The sequence below is a fragment of the Cyprinus carpio genome, chromosome A10, assembly GCF_018340385.1.
Source record: "Cyprinus carpio isolate SPL01 chromosome A10, ASM1834038v1, whole genome shotgun sequence".
Lineage (NCBI taxonomy): Eukaryota > Metazoa > Chordata > Actinopteri > Cypriniformes > Cyprinidae > Cyprinus > Cyprinus carpio.
The window spans coordinates 9,032,218-9,051,106 of NC_056581.1; the positions used below are offsets into that span (position 1 = coordinate 9,032,218).

At 37.8% G+C, this 18,889-nt stretch overlaps 2 protein-coding genes across 2 annotated transcripts in view; both read right to left on the bottom strand.

Moving 5' to 3' along the window:
* Positions 1-7: 7 nt before the first annotated feature.
* Positions 8-5,155, bottom strand: LOC109073625 (sphingomyelin phosphodiesterase). Its single transcript, XM_042765055.1, has 6 exons — positions 4,691-5,155; positions 3,371-4,146; positions 2,728-2,899; positions 2,159-2,235; positions 1,715-1,860; positions 8-1,278 (listed from the first exon to the last, which is right to left on the bottom strand). The coding sequence occupies exons 1-6, from the start codon at positions 4,943-4,945 to the stop codon at positions 881-883; spliced, it is 1,824 nt and encodes a 607-aa protein (XP_042620989.1). The 5' UTR covers positions 4,946-5,155; the 3' UTR covers positions 8-880.
* Positions 5,156-6,497: 1,342 nt separating this feature from the next.
* LOC109073624 (integrin-linked protein kinase) overlaps positions 6,498-18,889 on the bottom strand; it is a 14,623-nt gene continuing 2,231 nt past the window's right edge. The window contains exons 3-13 of the mRNA XM_019089714.2: positions 12,421-12,586; positions 12,046-12,141; positions 11,148-11,244; positions 10,916-10,999; positions 10,669-10,754; positions 10,473-10,582; positions 9,455-9,582; positions 9,099-9,220; positions 8,397-8,496; positions 7,835-7,965; positions 6,498-7,192 (exon numbers count right to left, since the gene is read on the bottom strand). Of these exons, the coding sequence (XP_018945259.1) occupies positions 7,043-7,192; positions 7,835-7,965; positions 8,397-8,496; positions 9,099-9,220; positions 9,455-9,582; positions 10,473-10,582; positions 10,669-10,754; positions 10,916-10,999; positions 11,148-11,244; positions 12,046-12,141; positions 12,421-12,586 (1,270 nt within the window). The 3' untranslated portion in view covers positions 6,498-7,042. The remainder of the gene's footprint in view (positions 7,193-7,834; positions 7,966-8,396; positions 8,497-9,098; positions 9,221-9,454; positions 9,583-10,472; positions 10,583-10,668; positions 10,755-10,915; positions 11,000-11,147; positions 11,245-12,045; positions 12,142-12,420; positions 12,587-18,889) is intronic.

The following is an 18,889-nucleotide window of genomic DNA, read 5'->3' on the forward strand; positions in this document are numbered from 1 at the left end:
AATTATATGTATTGAAAGTACAATAAGAACAGCACTTATTTGTAACAGAAATTTGTGATAACTCACTTTTGATTCATTTAATGCATAGCTGTTCAATAAAATTGCTTTCAACAACAAAAAATATTCATCACAAACATTTGAACTGTACATGACTTAAAGCTACAAACAAATCACCTTGCAAAATATTTCTTTATTTAATAAAGACCTTAAGACAAACAATTAAACAGTCATAAAATCCCATTATAATTACAAACTCATTTTCAGCAAGTGTGACAGTTCAGAGGAAAATAAAAAAAAATAAAAAAATTCACATGACCCCAATCTCAGAAACCATCATTCCATTACCAATTATATTAATTGTGTTTAACAATAATAAACCATTATCTTTTACTGACATTCAACAGACTCTAGTCTGCAAACTACAGGTCAATACAGGAAGTGATAACACAAAACACTTCTAAAGTGACAGACCACAATTCAATCATCAGTGACGCAAAACACACCAAACATCATCAGAGAGAAAGAGAACTGAACAGCAAGTGAGAACATTTGAGCAGCTGTGGTTTTTATGAGGCACTAACACACCACACATGTAGTCACTACCTGTTCCACTTTCAACCAATTATACTTTACTTTGGTTCTCTAGCCTAAATTACACATCTTCACAAGAACTGCAGACTTTTTAACCCTACTAGACCACATGCCTTACAGCTTTTAATACAAACCATGTCCATAGCAAGTCAGCTTTTGATGATCTCAAGGACAAATATAACAAATGCTACAAAAAGAAGTTCAAATGAAAGTGCTAAATGAATCAAAAGTCTGTGACATTGGCGTGGTATTAAACCCATTAGAACTCTATGGCAAGTTTCATATTTTCTCAACACATTGTCTTCCTAACAGAGTGTTTATCTCCGTGTAGCACTTTACAATGCGTTAGGAGGTCGTATCGTCCACTTTGCAGGAAGCAGATTAGTGATGTCTTGCAAGTGTCTGTGCAGGGCTTTGAGACGTGGCCTTTATGAAAGAGGTACCAGAAGCGCTGGAAGACACGGTCATCATTCTTCATGACTTTGATCAAAGCGTCCATGTCTGAAGGGAAGAGCGTGGACAAACCGTAGGCCTTGGACGCGCGGTACAGTAAGGTCCATGACGGGTTGGGGTCAGGCTTTGAGGGCAGGTTGTTGGCAAGAGTCAGGTTAAGAATAAAAGTCTCGTGATCCAAAACCATCCAACTGCTGCCTGGGTAGTTTCCATCCACGTAATACACGCGATATCCTGAGCATAAAAGCATATTACAGCAATAAGCCACCATTTTGTGTGAATAACTAAATGCTAAAAACAAAATAACCATATGCTAGAAAATAAATAAATTAAACGCTAAAATAAAACATAAAAACTACATAAAATAAAGCAATGCTAAAATAATTTTAAAAAAAATTAAAAACCTAATAAAATAAAATGATTAACAATATTGTCGAAAGCACTATACAATTAATGATTATTTTCTGAATAAAAAGTTCAAAAGTACAGTATTTTAAAACTTTTGTCACTTTTGATTAATATAGTACATAGCTGCTGAATAAAAGTATAACTTTCCTGTAAATAAATAAAAAAATAAATGAAATAAAATGTAAATAATAATAAACAATGAAATTTTACAATGAAAAAAATAAAAAAATATATACATCAACTAATATGGTTTAGTGAGTACCTGGGTTCAGGTTGACATAAGTGGTCACACTTGGGGCAATGAAAGCCACACTTAGTGGACGTGTCAATGTATCTTCATCATAGAACATCTGAAACTCATCGACATGTGTGTGTCCGAAAAACTGACCAGTTATGGTGCTTTCATATCTGGAAAATGAAAGGGAATTATAGAGGAAGGAACCAGACTGATTGCTAAAGTGAACCATTAACCACTGCATTACATACACCTCCGGGTACATATGGCAAATAAATACAATTATCTCAAAACTAGGCAGTTACAGTCAACATGACCTATTTTTACAACAATATGACACTTGTCATCGTAAAAGACACCGTGGAGCTGTTATAACCCTTTAAGCTGCAGTCACGGGTTATAACAGATGAAAGTGAACTCTTGTGTACAGCAGGATGGGCCACACTATGTGTTCACAGAAAAGTGACTGACCTGTTCACTATATGATAGTAATTCCAACTCCAATTGCTCAGGCAGAGTCCCGGGGGGATGTGACCGATGATGTGGACCTGAGGGAGACAGGTGGAGACAGACAGAGCTTTGCTTAGATCTGGTTAAACAAAACTAAACTACCCACCTCACAAAAAAACCAGCAAACTAAAATTCAAGATAAACCAAGATTTTTGGTTTTGTTTTGAAAGGGGGGGGGGGGGGGAAAGTAAAAAAAAAAAAAAAAAAAAAAAAAAGTTGTGTTCCCTTCAATTAGAGTAACATTTAGTAATGGAAGGATCATTGGCATCTAATATAAAATGCCCAAATATAAAACAAATGTGCAACAGCAAAATTGCACACTGCACAAAAACCAACGGTCACACATCCGCTTCAAGCTGGTCTGACTCGAGATCAGTTGCCTGCATGTTTAAACACCCCTAACCCACAAACACTAACGCTGCAACTTGTTAAACTGCTGCAGCAAGCAAACGGCCTTAACATCTTTTTGTTTGAAGTGTTCTTAATACAAAGTAAGATGTTTTCTGGTTTCTTCTGTAAATTCCTCGTACCTTCTCTCCCTTGTTCTCTGACTCTTGTAGTATGCGAATGAGCCACTGTAGCTGATCCGCCGGGTCGGTGGAGTTCACCATCAGCCAGTAGTTCTCTCGTGCACAGAAGTTCATGTTCAAAGACACCACCCTCAAACCACGCTGAACTTCTACTGTGTAAAACCCTCCATGCCTAGAGAAGACAAAACACACATATAGAAATAAATAAATAAAAGTGTATGTTGATAATAATAATAATGATGATAGTACTAATAAAGTTTAAAAATATAATAAAATAGTATTTACCACAATAACAATAATAATAAAATAAGATGTGTTAAAGGGGACATAAATATCTAAATAGCCACATTATATTACATTACAAATAAAAATTATTAAATGGTAATAATAATAATAATAATTTAATAAGATACATTCCAAGGGGTCAAGATATAAAAAATGGCCACATGATTGTGTATAGTAATAAAAAAAATATATAAATAATAATTATTATTTTTATTATTAAATAAGATACATTCCAGTGGCATACATATCAAACAGCCACATGATTAAATACCAATACAAATAATAATAAATAAAATTAAGAAAAAAATAATAATAACATTTTATGGTCTTTATAAAGTCTTTTCCATCACTACTTTACCGTATCGTCTCCAAGGCTTGCTCTGGCAGCCAGGGTGCCCACTCCTCTGCCATGGTGTCATAAAGCCAGTGGGACGACAAGTTCCCTTGTACAAACGGTGGTGGGAAACTATTCACTGGCGTGCTCTCGTGATTACCGACCGCTGGGTAAACGGTTACATCAGGCCCCAGGTGTTTGTGTATGAGTCTAGTGATGGTGACGAGCTCGTTCAGCTGTTGTGCCCGGGTCTGAGACCAGATGTTGTGTGCTGGAATGTCTCCTGTCCAGTACACCCAATCCCACGGGCCAGATTTGGCTATGTTTTGGAGAAGGTTCTCAACTGTGCGCAGAGGCAGGTCACAATCACCATACGTGCCCCAGTATCCGGCTCCAGTGTGCTTCCAACTGGCCCTTCCAGACTCATTCCGACAGCACAGTGGCATCCTGCAGTCCACAGCACTGCCCTCAGCGTACTGCGCGTCCCAGTGGATATCCGTGAGGAAGAGGATTCTGCTCTGTGGAGAACCCGGTTTGGGAGGAGTAGGCGGTTTAACTGGGGGTTTGGGGATCCGTGGGAGGGACACATTCCAGGGGGCATAAATATCAAAATGGCCACAAGTAGGTCCAACCAGTAGAGCACAAGCCTCTGAGGGCCAGAGGAAGGACTCTTGGAGCGCACGGATGACATCATTTCGGAAGAGCTCAGTGATATCTCGGCACACTTGCGGCTCGGTCAGATGCAGTCGAACACAGGCCTCTCCCAAAGCATGTGCCACACGCTCCATGTTTGAGTCACTCTGGTAATAAAGGTTTGGGTTAAAGCATAAAAATATGAATAATTATTAAAGAATAAATAAATAAATAAATACACACACACACACACACACTTTATAATTTTTATAATAAACTAACAAAGTTATAATATAATTTTTTTTTATATCTATATAGATGTGTATATAGATGTGCCATTTTGATATATATATATATATATCTCAATGTAGTATTAAAAATAACATAATATAATAATTATATTTATTATTATATAATAAAATACAAATTAAATTAATATAAAATAATAATAATAATAATAATAAACTAATATTAATTATAATATATTTATATTTATTATTATTATTATTATTAAGTATATAATACTTAAACATTAAGATACTTAAGAGAATAGTTTTTGTATCTATAATGTATATATAAAGTTTTTGCCATGTCTCAGTCTACTATGACAGCATTTTTGCAAATGACAGCAAATAAGGCGACTTTTATTTCAACAAAAACCTGGGGAATTTGTAATAGACAATAACCAGATACAGTAAAAGTTGGTCTCACCAGCAGCGCGATGTCAACCGCTGCGAAGATCGCTTTACACAACACGCAGGACATGTTATGCCTGCTGAACCCGAGCTTAAACCGATCAAACTCCTCTACGAACCTCAGCTTGGCCGATTCTGTTCCTCCTTCAAGAGGGTATGAGAAACCCGACGGCGCCGAAAACAAAGTCCAGACTGTGAAAACAGCGCAGAGCCAGAACACTGGGCGCTTCATCCTGGACGCGTGATGAGCTACACTGCGGGAAACTCTCATCTGTCTCCCGGCAGAACATATGAAGTCTTGGTGGACGACTCCAGGAAACCGTCTTTATTCTTGAATACAAGTAGTGTTACGCTTGTACTGCATGTATACATAAAACAAGAATCAGAATAAGGCGAATTCGCGTCTTTTAAGGCAGTTGTGAATACTAATCTGTGTTTCGAGGAGTCCGTCAGTTGTCTGTTTTGACAATACACGTCCCAAGCGACTGAGCTGTTTATATACCGTCAGCTGACGGATCACGTGACAACGCAGCTGACAAATCACGTGGCAGGCCAATAGCGCTTGTAAACATGAAAGTAACAAAAATTATCTTTTATATATTAGTATGTATTACAATAATTCTACGCTCGTTCTATTAAATTATTCAAAAATGCACTGTCCAGAGACTGCATATTATGGAAAAAAAACAAAACAAAACAAAAAGCTCTTAAAAGTCTGAAATTCTTATGAACTGAAACTGAAAATGGTGTCACACGCTTTAAAATATTTAAAGTTATAAGTGAAGCAGTTTTGTTTGAACATAATATTGTCATTTGGTAAATGTTTGTAAACATAAGGGAATTTTGTTGTCATGTCAAATTTTACTCTTTTATAATTATATAAAAGGTAAATAAAAATGCTATTCATGAAAAAAAAAACATGCAACACACAGCTGTCACTGCTTGATATTATGTCAAAAACCCAATAATTTATTTTCTGACTGATAAATGAACACAGATTGAAGCATTTAGCATGGCCAAAACATTTTATTTGTTCTTATTTTCTTTTAGTAAACTTTAGTTACCATGAATAAAATATAAACAGCCCAAAACTCCAAAATAAAGAATAAAGAAAAGCCACATAAAGTTTCATCAAAACCTCACAGGGTCACAAAACAGTGAGCATAAGTTAGATAAGTCTGTCATTATCATCGCTGTTTTTTTTTTTGTTTTTTTTTTAAAGGATACATTTATGCATGTCAAGTATGCTTGTTTTCGTCTCTTGGTTTCATATTATGCAATGTATAGCTGAAAAGAGGAACAATGTAAAAGCAAAATAAAGAAGTAAATAGATGTAGTGTTTAAAAAGCAAAAGGCACTCGTGGGCTCCCTAATGTACTGCCCATGAAAAAACACTAATATATGTATACAGTATAAAAATCTCTCAGATGTAACATGCTTAACATGTAATGTAAATTAGAATACAGGAGCAGGACGAGTATTCGTTACGTAACAGAGGACGGAACAATCATGCATTTGTATGGATCAAGTAAATATGTAGACTTCTGGAGCAAGGATAGGAGACATTACTCATGATGCATGTGGCAAAAGAGTTCTCGCATTTGATGTGATGTGTCTAAATGGCTCTTCATTTGAACATATGGTACATTAATCTAACATCACATGTTTTTATAATATGTATCTCCCTGCTATGAGAGGGACAGTACAATCATGATATTGTGGGCACTTCATATTTTGGTTAATTGTTGCATAAGGCATAAAACTGGCTTTAGCTATTGCATTATTGCACCGTTGTTGTTGTTTTAAACAAATCTCAGGCAAACTCAGCCTATCGACTTTTATTTTTAGGGACAATCCAAAGAAAACGCACAGTGAAAGACAATGGCACGATGCTTTAAATACTAACAGTGGCTGCTGTATACACATTTGCAAATTACTTTGATTTTGAGCTGATGAAATGATCTGTGACGTCTTTTTAACGGAGTGAAATGAAGCAAGTAAGCAAAAGGATGGATAAAATGTGGGAGTGGATTTGAAAACTGATTTTACTGTACATACACTGCCTCAAAGGACTGTTGCCGTCACCACTTCCTGTTTAATGGCTATAGAAAACAGGTTTTAAAGGGTAAGTGTTGTTTCGTAAACACTCCAGAGAACACGAAAATGATGAACATTTATATGCACAAACACATGTCATTATTCAATGATTGCATATAAGAATATAGGCGATAATGAGAATGTGGCTTTTAAAAATGTTCGACAGTGTTTCCACAAAGCAGTTTCTTTAGCAGAGGGCTACAGTGGCATAGAGCACTTTGGTGAGTGGTGAATTTTAAGGCAATACTGTGAACTCAGTGTGGGGGCCGTTTCATTTGTCTTGCATCTTCTCAAGGATGGGCACAATCATGTCAAATTTGGGCCTCTTGGCAGGATCCTCGTTCATGCAGATTTTCATTAGCTTGCAGATGTGGGGTGAAATGCCCGGCGGGATGGTGGGCCGCAGTCCCTCTAGTGCCACCTATTGAAGAGAGAAAGGATAGCCAGGATCAGAAGTGAATTTTTCTGCTGTGAATTCACTGCAGGGGATCCACTGGTGAGCAAGTGATGTAATGCTAAATTTCTATTCCAACGAACTTATCTACATCTTGAATAGCCTGAAGGAGTGCAGATGATTAAACTATTCCTTTAAGGATAAATATTTGCTCCTTAAAAGTGATTTCCTGGTGCATTTTAACTTTTGTCAAATATTTACATGAATAAAATTAATTTTATAAATCAACTAATCAGAATAGTAACAGTGAAAGGTTGGAATATTATAATAAAAATCATTGTCAATTACTGCCCTTGATATTGTAATAATGATTGGTAATGTTGGTTGACAGAATTCATTACGTACCTCTTCATACTGTTTATCTTAGCAATGAATATGGGAAAGAAGCAAAGAATTTTGAGCAAAGAATATTCAGCACTCTTACAAGAATGGTGATGGCCGTAATCATTTTAGTTTAACTCTGCAGGGGCATTTTTACCACTGTATCTTGAATTTAGGGAGCATTTTTGTTTATTCTGGGGGCTTTTTTGCCCCAAGCACCCCTACATTTCTGACCCCGAGGTCTTTTTAGTTCGGCTCTTGCTTTCCAAAGTCACAGAATCGTCTCACCTTCATGCCAATCTCCATGTTTGAGAGGTCAGCGAAGGGCACCTCTCTGGTGACGAGCTCCCAGAGCAACACAGCGAAGCTCCACATATCTGCAGAGCGCCGGTTAATCTCCTCTGGCTTCTTCTGCAGGGCTGAGACGAGATGTGAAACGAGATGTTAAGCTATCAGTGAATCAAAATGTCCTGTTTAAGGTGCGGTCACATTTATCTCTGTTCTGCAAATTTCCACAGGTAAAATTCAGTCATTTCAAAAGGAATCCACGCAATCATAAATTCTGTGCAAAAATTAATGATTTTCCCAATGTTCAAAGCAAATGTCACAATGGGTTCAAGCTGGTCATGCAGAATTGCAGCGTTAAGCCGCTTGGTTTGAATGTGACTTTTGTGTGAGCTGTGCTTCACTACACTACTGACAATAGACATGAAACTTCTTTTGCCTGAGAAAATTCGTAGAAATTTCACTAATGTGATCATACCAAAGACAAATAAAATGGATAATGTAAAATCTTTTTGAGAAGTTTGAAAAATAATTCAGAGAGTGAACGAAAGGAACAGTACAGTACCTTCAGGTGCCACCCATGCGGGAGAGTACATCCTGCCGGGACACTGGAAGGAGAACTTCACATCTGCCATGCTTATCCTGGCTGTCATGTCTTCATCAATCTGTCGGTGAATCATTAGGATGTTAGCATGAAACAGTCAGTTAGGACGAGCTCAGGAGAGTTGATGGTGTGTAATGTAATGTGACCAGTACAGCTATTAGTATTTTGAGAAGTTGTTTGTTTGGGGCTTGGCTTTACTTGACCAATGTGCTTTAAACTGATCGTGACTTTTACATTTTGACTTTCCCATTGGACATTACAGACCACTGATGTTTGTTACTCCAAAATCTTAAGAGGCAATAAGCAAGCACTACCAAAGAATGTGCTTTCACTGCATTACTCCAAAATGTGAACCTCTGAACTAGTGACGGGATGCACAGAAACTTCACAGAGAACTGAGACTGTTTATAGAAGTTCCTAGATTTATGGAGGGCAAGTTCCACTGAATCAGTTTCACATACCATGACAGCGAATACACAAACCTTGAACTTGTATTTTGCAATCACCAGTTGACCCTGAGGATCTAAAGTCTGTGGAATTGAATCTAGAGCTATGCCCGTAACTATACACATGCTCTCTTGTAGAAGAGGAATAGACATTCTGGAAAAACCCAAAAGTGTAGAAACCAAGATTAACAGGAAATGTCTGCTTTAAGTTCCTTACCATGACACTCTTGCTGTTGAGATAATGCCGAGGGATCATGGGCTCCAGTGTGTGCAGGAAAGCCATTCCACACGCTATATCCAAAGCAAACTTCACTGCTTGCGTCTGATCCACAACAAAGTCTAGATGGACAAAAGAACAGGGAAGATACAAGAGAAGGATTGAGTGGGTTTAACTTAAATTCAAGTTAAATTTAAAAGAATTGGGTTTAACTTCATGATGAGTCAGAAAAAGACTTCCTCTTTTATGTCATGTCCAGAATTTAAGAGCAATTAAGCATATTTCTAACATTCAAATGAAGTTAAAAAAACAACAACAAATGGTCTGTGTGAGACAGTAACGCGTGTTTTACTCACTGGTCCCCTCGTGAAGCACATTGTAGAGGGAGCCATAGGGCATCCAGTGTGTAATTATGATTGGATGAGGGGCAGGTGGAGACTGACACGCCCCCAACATGGGCAACACGTTGGGGTGGGAGAAGATTCTACAACAGGAGAAACACCAAGGTGGAGAGGGACACATGAACACACAGAAACAACAGACCACTAACATGATGGAGACGTTTCACAGATTAAAAAGTTCACCGAGATTTTTTCCCTTTTTTAAATGACATTTTAGCTGGAATAGATCGCAATATATTGTTGCAAATTCTTTAGTCCTTGACAATCGTGTAGTGAAAATCTAATATTCTTACAACTTTAGTTCCAAATCAGCCTACTTTGTGAACTAATCACTCTTTTGAGTCTAACCTCGAGTCTGAAATCAGTTGATTCAGTTCAAAACCAGCCAGAGTAATTATTAATGATCCAGCTGCAGCATATTAGCAGTGAATGGCGACTTGTTTGTCACACAAAGCTATCATATGACTTCAGCGCACGAGTCATATAGATTTTTTATGGTGCTTATTATGTCCTGTCTCCATTCAAGTGTGACTAGGGCCTTCAGATGATAGTATGCAATACAGATTTGGAACAGTGTTATTTTAGTATCAATAAAATTAAATAAAATTACTGTTATAGTTTTTATTACTATTTTGAATTAATTTTTATCTTTATATTTCCAGTTTTCAATGAAATTTTAAAGTTTTATTAATTTAGTTTTTTCGATTTTTATGTGTTTTTCCATGTATTTCTATTTCAGTCTTATATATTTCAATACATCAAGTTAAAAAGAATATGCCAAATAATTAAATGATTAAATTTTTAATTAAATAATTAAAATAAAATATCTTTAATATTTTATTTCAGTTTTTAGTTAACTATATTTACCCTGATTTGGAAGGAGGTGAGTACATGATGACAATATTCATTTTTGGGCAAACTTTGGTCTTTTTAATCTGTGTGATGCAGGCACACTGTACTGGTGGTTCATCACCTTAGTTTAGGGTACTCCTCATTAAAGTCACGGCTCTTTCTTGTAGTCCAGTCCCGCACATGCAGCATCTTGACCACAATCTCTGTGCCCTGCCAGCGGCCCTGCCACAGCTGCCAGAGGGAGAGCAGAGACATCAGTGTTACCACAAACACTGGGAATAAATGGGTAGTTATTGTGGTTTGGTAGATGAGCTCACCTCCCCAGAGTGGTTCTCGTTGATCTTGGCCAGCATGGAAAGCTGCTTATAATCTACACCAGAATGTTTATTTAGCGTGCCATTACCTGCAGGCATCATGGGAAAAAATATACAACAATCAAACCTCGGTTGGGGACAATTTATATAATTTCAGTTACAGTTACGCTGAATGACACTAAAATGCTTGTGTGCCAAAGCATCTACGTTATGAATGTAAATGAGAATCAGATGTTCTGAGGGTGCTTACGTGGTCGCGTTCGAGTGGTTCCCTTCCAGAAAGAGTCCTTGAAAGGAACTTTGGCCAGGCTTTGTCCCTGTTTCTCCGCCAGCTCTGATTCATAAACACAACAGAATTATTAGGGCCGATGGAACATATAACAGAAAGAGATCTTTGAGCCTTCACAATGTTAACAAACAGGCCTTCCAACAAATCTACTGCTTACATTACATTTGCTACAGTATTAAAGAAGAGCGTTTACCTTTCAGTTGTGCAGCAAGCGGTGGTTTGGCCTTATCCAGTGGAGTTTCTCCATACTTGTTGCAGATGCTCACCTGAGCACCATTATTGACCAGATCCTGGAGAGAATATGAATGATAATATATTTGGTATGATTAAAATGACATTGTTATCTTTTGAATAGCACTGAATGTCAAATGTTTAAACATTTCCAAGGTAATTCTGCTTAAACGTTAAAGGAAAAAAGGTAATGTGGTGGTTGCCCTTTTCGATCAGTGTTATTTTAGAATCATTTATATACTATTGATGTTATACTTTTTGAATTAGCTATTATTTTTATATATTTAGTTTCCACCATAAATCTAATAAACTCAATTTTCATACATAACTTCATCTAATAAATATAATTTTAATATTACCTTTTAATAAAAACAAAAATGTTTTTAATAATTTTTCTCATATCTATTAAAAAATATTTTATTCTTAGTTAATAATAACAACAACACTGTTATAGATACACTATGTCATGTCAATAAAAAATAACACGGATGTGGTTAATATGACCTGCACTATATTTGTCTGCTATATTCCAAGTTTTCTGAAAACGTACTAAAGCTTTTTGTGAGAAACAGACCAAACTCAATTTTTTTGTTTATGGTAAAGAACTTAAACGTTTGAAAAAATATCTTTCTTTCACAGAAGAAAGAAAATCATTTTATGTATTTTACCCACACTATATTATCCTATAGATTCAGAAGACTACAGAAAAATATAGTGCACAAGAACCATGTGAACCACTTTTATGACACTGTTATGGTGTTTGAAAGCTCTAGTCTCCATTCATTACAACTGCATGGAAATCAACGTCCAAACTATTGAGAATTTCTTGTTTTTTCCAGCAGAGGGTGCTTCAAACCAACCTCAGCCACCAGGTCGTGGGCCCAGAAACAGGCGTAATGGAGAGGGGTGTTGCCGTGCTCGTTTGCCGCATTGGTATCTGCTTTACACTGGATCAGCTAGACAACACAAACCACAATATGATTCAGTACCCAAAACAGAAAATTCAAAAACACCCATTCAAAATCTGTTTTATGCAACTAAAAGGTATAAAATGGAAATTGTCAGTTCCGTATTCCGTTTTGAGTGATTAAAGTTTGTATGCGTGGGTATTTAGAACTGCTGTTAGCAGCTGTGTGTTTGTTTACACCGTTCCGTGATCGCTGTGGTCACTGTGGTTGTTCAGGTGCTGGCGTGTGTGTGTTTGTGAGCGTTTATCTGCTACAATCAGTTCGCACCTTAGCCAGAATGTCACGGTGGCCGTGGCTCGCAGCCAGGTGCAGGGGTGTGTCATCACCACGGTTCATGACATTGATGCGCGCCCCTCTCATGATGAGCATATCCACGACACCTGAACGGCCCTCACGGCACGCCCAGTGCAACGGACTGAACCCGTGATCATCTCTGCAAGAAATAAACACATGTCAACATATTTAGAGTCAGTAGCATATCATACTTATCACATGAATACCTATTTAAAAAGTCACCAAAAAATAGAAGCCTAAATTCAACTTTTATGCATTTGAATTTAAATTATAATACAATCACTAATCACTGCATTTAAAGTTTCCATCCATTTAATTTAGATTATACATTTTTAACATAATAGTTAATGTTAAAACAGGCTAATATCTTGTTTAATTTATGTATGTATCATGACGTTTATTAGTTTATGTTAAAACTGTGTAATCCAAAAGCATAGGAATTTCATATGCATTCAAATGCATATATCTTAAATTTAGGCTCAAATTTTTTTTGAGTGCGTACATGAAATAATGACAAGTTTTGTTATTGGGTGGACTGTCCCTTTAAATCAAGGCACAGTTTTTTTGATGCAGTGTTTGGCGGTAAACTGTCTCCAGTCAGGCTAGTGATCCCGCTCTCAGCTGTCTGTCTCCAGCCAGTTAAATATAAACAGCCGTTATCTGGCCCTTTCCTTCAGATCATGTATACCCCACTTCCCCACCCCCCACTGTTTGAGTCCGTTCTCAAGCCTTCCTGTTTCCTTTTCAAAACCGCAGTAAAATCGCACTTACACTTACAGCAAAACTTGCACTTACAGTCAACGGTGACCCTAAAGTTACAATAACAACACTGTGATCAGATCAGAGCCTGTGCATTAGTGCTGCTACTGAGAGCACTTGTGAATGAACCACATGGGGGTTTTACTATTAAACCACTGAACGCAACTGCTGATAGTGTGCTATAAACAAATGAAGGCAATGTGCTTGTGCCCACCCCCACAGTAATTAGTTGTAAGCTTTTGTCTTCAATAATGAAGTGTTTGTTGAAGGGCTGGGTGTGTGCACTGCAGTAGGAAGTCTCTGGCTAAATAATAAAGCCAGTAGTGTGGCTAAACTTAGGGTAGCTGCTGGAACTACTCACACTGTCCTGCCGGAACAGACCACACACACACACACACACACACACACACACACACACACACACACACACACACACACACACACACACACACACAGAGACAAGTGGTGGCTTATTCAAAACTGAAGGGGTTAAAGACAAATAGACAGGAAGTCCCCCCTCCTCAAATAAACAAAATAAAATTGGACAGTGAGTCCTGAGCTTCCCATTGGGAATTCCAGAATGTACTTTATTTCTGGCCAAACTGCACATTTCAAGGAAGGAAGGAGAGGAAAAAGAAAGACAGGAAGTAACTGTGGAAAACAGGAAGGAAGAGGGGGAAAAAATGGAAAAAAGAAGTGGGAAAGGAGTAGTGGGGAAATGGGAAAAAGGGAAGTAGAAAAAGAAAAGTGGGGAAAGAACGAAAGCTAGCAGGAAAAATGGAAGCAGAAAGAAAGAAAGATAGAAGAGCAAAAAAAGAGGGAAACCCAGAAAAGGGTAGAAAGTGAAAAGGAAGTAAAGGAAGGAAAAGAAAATGCAGAATGAGGAAAAAAATTGGGAAAAAATTGGACAGAATGGAATAAAGCGGGAAAGAAAGAAACTAGAAAAGAAAGGACGATTGAAAAGTAAGCTATAAAGGAGAAAATGTGAAAAAGGAAGAATCTGTGGGGAAAGGGAAATAAAGAAGGAATAGTAGAAGGAAGAAACCAAGAAAAACAGGAGTTGGAAAGTTGGAAAGAAGGGAAGCTAAACAGGGCAAGCCAACAGGAAATTAACAAGAAAGAAAGCAAGAAAGTAAGCGGGGAAAAATGAAAAAGAGAGCAGGACAATGAAGAAAAGAGAGCTGTCAGAGAGCTATCTGTGGTGACTCTTATCACATCACTCAGCAGCGCTCCGACACACAAATGAAGCAGCAGAGGGGCGGACTGCGGAAACCAGAGCAGAAAACACAGGAAATAATATTCCACGATCTCTCTTCCACTGCTCGAGGCTCCCTCCCTTCTCCTGTGTGAGTGAGTGTGAGTGCTCTGGACAATTCATATCCAGTTAGTTTCTCTTGTCCATGTAAGGACGTGAAGCATGCACTGTTATCCACACACACGCACACACACACACACACACACACACACACACACACACAGAAAGGAATGTTTAAGCTACCAGACCTACAAACGTACAAAGACAGACCATGTAAACATTGATACTGGAGTCACACAGCTGAAAGATTACGTCTTGAGCCTGCAGTTATATGATCAAAGAGTTGAAAAACGCGGTTATTAACAGCTTCCTCTTGCCAAAAACTGTTCTGGGGTTGCATTCGGCGATGATTTAAAAGTACAACTCTACATTTAAGTTCAGGTTTCTACCTTTCAGCAGCAATCTGGCTGAGTGAAAGCTCATACTGAATTAGATCATAAACCGCACTTCAGTGAGGCGCCACAGTCTAAAACTGTATCTGAGCTAACAGGCTAGTGAAGTGGGTCAGACTGACGTATGTGACAGGAAATGTAACTGAAAAAGGTAAAATAACATTCTTGAACATTTAAAATGATGTAAAACGAATGTACAAGTGTTATATTTATAGACAGTGCAGTTTAAAACAAAAAATATTTTTAGTAGTAAATAATTCACCCCAAACACTGTAAATGCTTCTGATTGGCCTGAGCTTCAGTAGCTTCAGTGTCTGTTTTAAAGCCACAGAGACAAACACAGCTGTAACCTAGCATTTAGTTTGCTTCAGTCTTCTGTTCTTCTACTATCATTAGCCGCTCGGAGTTCCCGTCCAGACATCAAGAATGAAAAACAGCCACAAAGTGGGTCAGTTCCTCTTTGAGTCTCAATTTGAGAGCAGACCCACAGTCAACTTAGACGACATTCACTACTAGAGAAGCACAGATGCAAAATTTGGGTGCTGATACGGATGTCTGATCTGCAAAACAACTTGAAACACGGATGATGTAACACAAAGTAGGGCTGGGCGATATATCTAACGATATAATGATGCGCATCTAGTCAGTAAAGCCGGTTCCCTGATTAGCGCTAAATCGCCATCACCTGCTTTCAAATGGAGCGGCATTTAATAGACAGAGCCGCTTTTTAGATTTATTACTTTACATTACTTTCCCTTCAGTGGAAAAGGAAGGTAATTTAGGTGGTAACGGTTTTTACATTTTAATGAAACATTGCATAATAATAAATCATCCAAAAACATGAATTAAAAAGATTTTAAAAAAAAAATTAAAAAGAAAAAAAAACGTTTTGTCATCATTTACTTAGCCTCATGTTGTTTTAAACCTGTATTAATTTCATTCATCTGTTAACCACAGGGAAATAAAGAATTTGAAGAAAGTTGGTAACCAAACCGTTGCTGGTAGCCATTGATTCCATAGTATTTTTTCCACTACTATGGACGGCAATGGCTACCAGCAACGGTTTGGTTACCAACATTCTTCAAATGATCTTATTTTGTGTTCAACAGATGAAACTCATACAGGTTTGGATCAACTTGAAGGTCAGTGAATAATGACAGAATTAAAATATTTGGGTGAAATATCCCTTTAAGAAAATGAATACGGTCTATTTTCATTTCAATGTCAACGCTTAAACAATATCAAAATCAACTTAAATGGAAGTTCAGGCATAATGGCCAAATAGTCATGAATTTCTAGATATAAGAGATATAAGACAGGAGTCCAGTCTGCTGACTGAAATGCTGTAATGTGAAGCATAAACAACGTCCATGCATGTCTACTATTTCCTGTCTCCTCCCACAAACACGTACGGTCGTGACATCTCAAGCCATGCTGAAACTCCTCAGGGCCCTTCAGAAGAACTGAATCAAACACCCACTCTGCCCATCGCTCATTTCAATGGATCAAAGTCATTTTATTAGGCAAACCACAATAGGCAAAAGTGAAAGGCGAATCCCTTAGCTGGAGTTCTTCTATTTCTGGAAAAGGAGAACACATTGGGACGGGTAGGCGGGGAGGGAGAGAGAGAGAGAGAGAGAGAGAGAGAGAAGTGACACAGAGAGGACTGGTATGGCTCAAGTCAGCATGCTTTGGTTGGTGAGCTCATCGTATGGAAACTATTCATCCCACCCATTTCGTTTAGCCCAGACCATTCCCTCCTCCCCGTCTTCTGAGTCACAAATTAGACTGTCATGGACTCCAACTCACACTGGCCTGAACGGCAGATTTGTAGAGGATCCACTGCTGTTTAGAGCAGGGCATGCTAACATAAATAAAAACAAAAAATGAAGCTTATTGTCTTAATTTTGGGTTTTGTGCTAGTTGAGTTAGCGTTTTCCCCCCTGCTGGCAGTTTCTCTAGTAAGTCAAACATTTCATAATTTCAAAGTCACATCTTCAGCCAAGTGAAGAGCACAGGAAAGGCCTAGATAGTGATCTACATCAGACACTTCATCTTAAGTAGCCGCTGCTTGCAATCTGCTGATTCTGTGCTGAATCGGCACTGGTGAACTGTTTGTCTCTGACCCATTCCTTTCAGGTTCTAAATCTTGTGGCTGACAGCAAGACATCGGCCCAGATCAGATTCCTTACAGGTTCTTGGAGATCGACCTGGACGTTTTTCTCTCTTTTGTGCTTCCCAGCTGTTCTGGGATGTATTAATGAAGGAGGGCCAAGGCTGTTTGTGAGAGGGAGCTTGGCAGAGGTGGAGGTATTTGAAGAGGGTGCATGGCTCAACTCTGTGTGTGCTTTACACCATATAGGGCTAGAAATGGAATTCTGGTCGTCAACGTGTGGAATGTTTTTCGTTTAGTTTGTAAGACACAGTTGGCATATTTCAGGTCTTATTTCTTTAAAACTAGGCTAACAACATTCAGTTTCACAGAAGGGCTGCACGATATTACAATTAATTCCAAAAGGAAAAGTCAGTATTATTTATCAATATTAAAATTCAATGCTATTTTGTCTAAATAAATTATATATATATATATATATATATATATAGAACAAAAGCATTCAGGCTCAAGCAGGGCAACGGATAAAATAAAACCGTTCCAATAACAGTGCAGAACACACATACACTAGTAGGCCTATATTGTCTCACATCATGTTAATGTTGAGAAAAATAATAATATCCACATGAAAGTTGGCTCCTTAATCTGATAACAATAAGAATGCACGCCGCAAAGACATTCCAGAGACACAAAGATAAAGGTGTGCTAAGCAGAGTTTCTTTCAGCACTTTGTGTTTTCTGTTCTTAATCCACTCTTTCTCGAGGAAACTTAAAGGAAGCATATGTCTTAAGATGATTTCGCAGTCAGATAAGCTCTCTTCTTGGGGTACAACTGCACTTACCTGCAGTAGTGAATGCAGTGATGGACAGCGGTCTTTCCTCTGTCGACTGCTGTTTGGATTTCACGTGATTTATCATTGTGGTGGTGATATTATGATTACTCCGTTTCACTGATTAATTTGATCAAATGTAAATTCCATTTTGTAAGATCATTTAGTAAGATCAAAATAATTCCGAACTTCGTGAGGCAGATGATGATATTCTATAATCAAACACAATCAACTTATTAACACGCTCCACAGCGACACCCAGTGCATTTAGTTATAATTGACTTTTAGTTTGCATGCTTAGGATTTAACATGGATTTCCTGCATTTACGACCAGCAAAGCAACACATAGTAAAATTCAAAGTGTTTTTATTTTTCGAATAATAACTACATACTGAGCATTCGACTATTTGTGAACACCCCTATCATATATACATGAAAATTGGCTCTTCTGACTTAGGTCACCACTTAGCAACTGCCCAGAACACTGCTGAAACCATGAGACAGAACTTAAAAATGCACTTAAAACACCTTAGCAATATGGAGGCATGTTTTTTTATGGGTGAAAGACCTTGTTTTTTCTGGTACCAAATGTAAACTAGTAACAGCAGAATTATACAGGAATAATAATCTAGTACTGAAACTTTTTAATGCCTCAAAACCATCTGATTTAAATCTAAAAGCTGTGTATGCCACGACAAGCCAAAAAAACTGAATGAAATCCACAACACAGACGAAAAGTGATAAAATCTACCCTCATCATCTTTCTGAGTCACCACTGCGCCCAGGGATTAGGAGACAGATAAAAGTAAGGGCTGAACAAAGGGACAAGGCCTGACAGAAGATCCTCACAAACAGGACAGTTTCTTCACAATACATTTTGAATTTCCCAAAGTTTGGAGGGGGCGTGGACAACAAAGTATCCACTCCCTACTGACCGCATCCAGGTTAAACTTTTAATGAGAAAATAAGCTAACTGCTAAACCAAGACTGTACAAAACCACAAATAAGTGGTCTCTACAAACACACTGGAAAC